The sequence below is a fragment of the Priapulus caudatus genome, unplaced genomic scaffold (assembly GCF_000485595.1).
Source record: "Priapulus caudatus unplaced genomic scaffold, Priapulus_caudatus-5.0.1 Scaffold1000, whole genome shotgun sequence".
NCBI classification, from domain to species: domain Eukaryota; kingdom Metazoa; phylum Priapulida; class Priapulimorpha; order Priapulimorphida; family Priapulidae; genus Priapulus; species Priapulus caudatus.
The window spans coordinates 19,673-26,264 of NW_014578061.1; the positions used below are offsets into that span (position 1 = coordinate 19,673).

General features: G+C 43.4%; 1 protein-coding gene across 1 annotated transcript in view; it reads left to right on the plus strand.

The window, feature by feature from the left end:
* LOC106814895 (sodium-dependent proline transporter-like) overlaps positions 1 to 2,515 on the plus strand; it is a 5,302-nt gene extending 2,787 nt beyond the window's left edge. Inside the window, exons 5-6 of the mRNA XM_014819271.1 lie at positions 252 to 376; positions 2,433 to 2,515. Coding sequence (XP_014674757.1) covers positions 252 to 376; positions 2,433 to 2,515 — 208 coding nt within the window. The remainder of the gene's footprint in view (positions 1 to 251; positions 377 to 2,432) is intronic.
* Positions 2,516 to 6,592: the final 4,077 nt, after the last annotated feature.

A 6,592-nucleotide genomic window follows, 5' to 3' on the forward strand; every position in this document is an offset into this window, starting at 1 on the left:
TATATATATATATATATATACATATAAATATTATTATATACACACATATAATTATACATATATATTAATATATGTATATATACAATATAACATACTAATAATAATAATAATAATAATAATAACAAAAGGAATAACACCAATAACAATTATAACAACAATGAACAAACAGCAAACCGAAATCACGATTATCCATCCAATCCGCTATTTTCATAATCCGCCATGTTGTTTTTCTCGTCGATGACGTCACGCAGGGACACGCTCATCGTTACCATAGGCAACTGCCTGACGAGCATCTTTGCTGGATTCGTCATCTTCAGCATCGTCGGATTTATGGCGCACGACCGCGGTGTGAGCGTAGAGTCGATAGCTAAAGGAGGTAAGTGCATGTAGCGTATACACACACCAAGCAAACGAATAAGTGAGTGAATGAGTGAGTGAATGAATGAATGAATGAATGAATGAATAAACGAATGATTAAAGGAACGAATAAATGAATGACTTAGTTATTTAATCAATTAATTAATTAGTGCATGAATGAACGAATTAGCGAATGATTAATTGAATAAATGAATGAATAAATGAATGAATGAATGAATGAATGAATGTGGAGACGAGAATTGTTACTACGTCATAGCGGAGATGATGCAACGCGGTACAGGGGTGGCAACAGCTGCTGATGACTCAAAGTCACCTGTCCGAACATGTTTCACCCGGCCAGCGGGATTATATGGAATCAATACGGCATGCGAGCTGATGATTGGTTATAATGAGCGGTGCCGTATGGCAGAATGTGGTAAATATATAAGGAAGAGGAAAGAAGGTTCGGGGGGCACTGGCTACCCTACCCACGCATGTAAGCTGCAGCACATATGTATCCCAATAAAAACGTCTAAATCTTATATAACATACACAACCTCTTCGACCATCATTGTCTACGATCACCGACCGACGAGTTAGAGTAACAGCAGAATACCGGGGCTACATTTGGTGCCGTGACCAGGATAACTGAGTATTTCTTAGCAAAACAACGCAGGAGGAAGAAGACGAATTTACCGTGTATGACGCACGCGTCGAACATTGAGTAAACACAACGCAGGAGGAAGGAGAAGATGAAGAAAAAGAAGAGGAAGAGGAGGAAGACAGAAGACATAAACATTGATATGCGTAGCACATCTTGCAGAGACTTATTCGTGCTGCGGGCATACGTGAAGTGATATAATGATGCGAATAACGCATATATAAGCCAGAACTCAGACTTGCTATGTCATGGCTATCGAGCAAGTGAGGCAGCAAAGATTGCTAGCATACGGGCATTATATGACAATGCAGACGAACAGTGATATGATGCGGCAGAGAACGCGCATATATAGAAGACAGAACAAATTCGCATAAGTACGACCTGGATATGCAAGACGCAATAATTAAATTGACTACGTCACGCTGATGATTTGATCCGCTCGATAGCCGTTGCAAGCAAGCGTTGCATACGGAGACAGAAAGCAGCTGCAGAGTCGAGGCGCTGAAGTATTGATTTGACAGCGTTGCCAGGGACAACCAGAGAGCGAGACAATTGGCAAATCACGAAAGATCGGAAACGCGCTTTAAACTTTTCAAGCTCAAGCTCAACATAGCTTTAACAAAGAGGGGTGAGTGAAACAAATTCTTGTGTTGGCATAGATAGATTTCGTTATTAAAGTTAAAGCGATAGCTTTCAAACCACTTTGAAAGGTACGCACGTATTACTTAGCGAAATATTAAAGCACTTTTCCCTACCAATATAACCCTACCTCCGCTGCCTTTCCACCACCCTCAACATCCTATTATTTTATTACGTTAGCCATGACGGAATTAACCATAGAAACGATGGCACGTATTTTTATCAAAGGAGTTAAGCCATCACTTGACAGAGTGGTCAACAGTTTTGCTCATAGCGCACGGATTTCGGAATTTCGTCGAGAAATGCTGAAATTTTCGGGGGAACAACTTCACGAACGTACATTAGGACCCACCTTTACGCAATGGCATGCAGCCATAGCATGGGTTCAAATTCAATTAAAATTATCTGATAGCGAGCTCATGAAATTTGCTATAAGCACATTGCACGGACCTGCTGCTGACTTTACGCGCCGTTTACTCTCGGAGACTTCCGAAATTACTTGGAAGAGTTATTATGAAGCTTTATGCTCGCGGTTTAGAGACCCATTGAAAGGTTTAATAGCAGATAGACAGTTAGAAAGTTTTCGTCAAAAGCAATGTGAGGAAATACGAACTTATGCAGACCGTCTAATCAGGCTAGCGGAAATGGCGATTCCCCCACACCAAATTAATCAGGAGTTAAGTCAAAAACGTCTTACAGACATATTTTTAGACGGGCTGAACAGCGTAGCTATACATACAAGCTATTGTTGTCACATAAAGTATGCAAATTACAGGATGCGATCGGATTAGCTGTGAGACAATCAGTTTTGGAACGAGAACTTTCGATACGCAGGAGGCAGACCGCTACAGACAGTAATGAGACTAGACGTAAGGCGGAGATAGGCGGAGACATACCTCGTGAAAACGTTCCACAGTTACGTTCGCAGGGCGAATCGCGACCATACAGAACACAGGGTCACTTCGCTTATGAATGCCGACGTACACGCAATCATCACGTTCATAGTGACAAAGCCGTGTTAAGCGTACCGTCAGCCACGGTTGATGCAGCGTTAACCGTAAGGCCATGCTGCGATATTCGAGTAGCCGGGATTACACTTACGGCACTAGTAGATACGGGATCCGAGTGTACTCTTTTAGCTGAAGCGGTTTGGCAAAGACTGCCGGAGCGTGTTACAGAGACTGCGAATTTCTCTAGTGCAGATAAAGCAGACTTGATATCGATCTCAGGTAGAAGTTAAAGTTAGAAGTTAAAGGAAGTGTCACCATATCCATTAAAATATGCAGAGTTACGTCTAAATGTACCATGTATATTATCAAGGGGTTATCTACACAGGTGCTTATAGGCGCGGATTTTCTTAAGCATACAAAGGCAAGGGTAGATTTTGAGAATGCATGCCTGTCGATAGGAAATAGTGTTATTCCTATATTTGGTCTGCAGAAGCAGAAAAAGCATTTCTCACGCTTAAGAAACGCATGATAGAACCACCAATTTTGGCATTGGCAGATACAGATAAACCATATACGCTTTATTGTGATGCCTCGGGTTATGCATTATGTGCCGTATTAACACAACGCGATGATCAGAACAGAGAAAGGGCAATCATTTATGTAAGTAAGCAATTCACTGAAGCTGAATGCCGTTGGCCAATAGTAGAACGTGAGTGTTTCGCATTATTTTATGGAGTTTCAAAGCTCAAACATTTTATAACAGGGTCAAAGGTCGAAGTGAATTTTGACCATTGCCCACTCCGTTATCTTCTAGAGGCAAAGTCATTACGCAACGCGAAGTTACAGCGTTGGGCGTGTTTACTTTCACAATTCGATCTAACTTTAAAATACAGGCCTGGGAAAAGCAATAAACAGGCAGACGCCTTATCGCGATTACTTATACACACCGCAAGCGGAGAGAAAACTCATGCTGTTGATGCTTCCACGCAAACACGACATGTAGAGAGCAAATTACCGAAGCAATTACAGATAATTGGTGATTCACAACCACCTACCATTGTCGCACACATTCAGGAGAACGCTAGTGCACGGCAAACAGCGAAGGCAGCACACAAAGAGTGTGACGATCTCACGTTAGATACATTTAGAACAATGCAAGCAGGTGACAAATTCATCTCCAATGTTAAGGAAGCATTGCTTAGAGATAATTGTTCGTTACGCGATGCACGGTTTGTTAGTAATTATTACCTGGATGATGGATTATTATTTCACATAGAGGCGGACAAGACAAATTACAATTCTCAGTTAGAAGTTCCACGCGAGCTTGTTTCTAAACTTACGGCACTTTTTCACGACCATGTTTACTCCGGCCATAGACTTAATGGGACCGTTCCCCATTACGCAGAATGCTAATCGTTACTGCATTACATTTATAGATTTATATTCGTCTTGGCCGGAGGGCTATGGAATTCCGAGTAAGACAGCCTCTACGGTGGCAGACATCATTGTCAACAAGTTCATTCCAAGGCATGGGTGCCCCGAGATGTTTTTGACAGATAATAGCACAGAATTTTGTAATGCATTATTGAAATAGCTTACACAAGCAATAGGGATTAAACACGTAACGACAGCCCCCTTTCACCCAGCATCTAATGGGGTTGTTGAACGCTTCCACAGAACGTTAAATTCTCTTTTGGCCTGTTATCTAGGCCAGGCGCATGCAGAATGGGACAAACAGCTGGGCGGAGTTCTGTTTGCATATCGTACAGCAGTACATGACACTTCCCAGTTCACACCTTACGTTTTAATGCATGGCAGAGAAGCGAATATGCCACTCGATGTGATTCTCAAACCACGGAGAGTCCAGTATGCAGATGTTCCAGTTGCACAGGCAACAGAGAGGTTACATAGTGCATGGTCACAAATCCAGCAGAACACACGTGCTGCGAGAGCACGAAATAAGCTACTTTATGATAAAAGAGCTAAAGATCAGAAGTTGGCCGTGGGTGATTCAGTGTATTGGCACAGCCCAGTACTAGGACCGAATCAGACCGCCAAATTTCATTCGGCTTGGCGTCCATATTTTACGATTGTGGAGCAGGTGCATGTCTCCATTAGTGTTTCGCATTAAGCATCAAGAACAAACCCGTACATATAGGGCACACGCTGATAGTCTGCAACCGGCTTACCCGTCTGATGCTTGGAAGACGCGGGAAGATAGTTTAGGTGCGCAAGACACTGCGAGAACGCGAGATATACTCTCTAGACACGCTAAAACGGTTCACGGAGCGGATGATGAAACGGACAGCGTTAGTAGTGAGAATTGGGAACTTGAAGACTTACTCCCATTAGCAGAACTTAGAGATTCACCTGAGAGAGGAGAATCTGCGGCTTAACTTTACACGGTACAAGCTAGTCCAAGAGGAAGGTTGTATCCGTGGGACTGTGTTTAAACGAAGCAGGCAGAGCCGTGTAACAGTAAAAAAATAGCAGAGCAGCGGAATGCGCCGGGGAGAGCGCATGCGGCGAGTATTACGTTGACGATCGTGGCGGTCATGGACGATCGAAGCAACGGTGGAAGATGCCCCCCCCAATCGCTGGGTATTCCCCACGACGAGGGAAGGATGTACATCGGGGACCTGCTATTCCCAGCCTCACAAACTGGAAGAGCAGATTTTAGCCGCCGATCTCGCGCCGTCTTGTACCGGAACGGGTAGCGACGGGAGAGATGATGTGTGTTTTAATTGCAGGACTGTGGGAGTCGAAAGGACTACCAAAATACACAGAAAGTTATTCTAAATTACGTTATCCACCCATCCATCCTCATACAAAGTCAGCCTCACCGCCTATTGTATCAACATTATACCCAAAGTCAATATTATGATATTTCAAGGCTAACAATATGAAACAAATTTTCGAACGATTCAATGCCGACATATAATTGTTTCACACGCCTATAGAGAATTGCACGTGTTACGGTTCATTGAGTATCCAATGATGTAGACTCAGTAGTCGCGATGCACGCGAATAGGTGCGTTCGGCACACGCGTAGAGAGAAGTACGAGTTTAATGGAAATTGTATGTATGTTTAACCGCGAGTATATATTCTCGTACTATGTGTTTAATAGTATAAAACGGTATATACGTTGTAACGTGAAGGATCCGTGGAATTTAGTCTGCATATATGTATGAAGAGAGCTCATAGTTAATGACTTATATCTCCTTTAGGGATAGCTATATAGTTGACATGCTGAGTGCAGAAGGCACTACACCGATAATAACGACTAATGATTAGCCGAGGAAAGTTAGTTCCACGAGTCGTGCAAAGACTATCGTATAACGTCAGTGCGACATCATCGCCTGCAGCTCTCAACGCTCCATGTACCACCCGTTGGGCCCAGCGGGATGGACAAACCACACATCAACGTGGAGGAAGCCGGCGAGATCAGCAGATCGACGAATGCCACAGCATCTGACTATTCTCACAATTGGGACGTTTATGCTGAACGAGCCCTAACGTGAAGAGCTCGATTCGGACAGCACGCTATGATACAGCATTGTCACTATTCTATAATATTTACGTTTACATGATGTTTGGTTTATAATGTATATTTGTATTCAGTCAGGAGACTGACAAGCCGATTAAATTACCGGGTTAATCGACTTGAACATGGCGGGGTGAAATGTGGAGACGAGAATTGTTACTGCGTCATAGCGGAGATGATGCAACGCGGTACAGGGGTGGCAACAGCTGCTGATGACTCAAAGTCACCTGTCCAAACATGTTTCACCCGGCCAGCGGAATTATAGGGAATCAATACGGCACTCGAGCTGCTCATTGGTTACAACGAGCAGTGCCGTATGGCAGAAGGTGATAGTTATATAAGGAAGAGAAAAGAAGGTCCGGGAGAGAGTCGGGTGCACTGGCTACCCGACCCACGCATGTAAGCTGCAGCACATATGTATTCCAATAAAAACGTCTAAA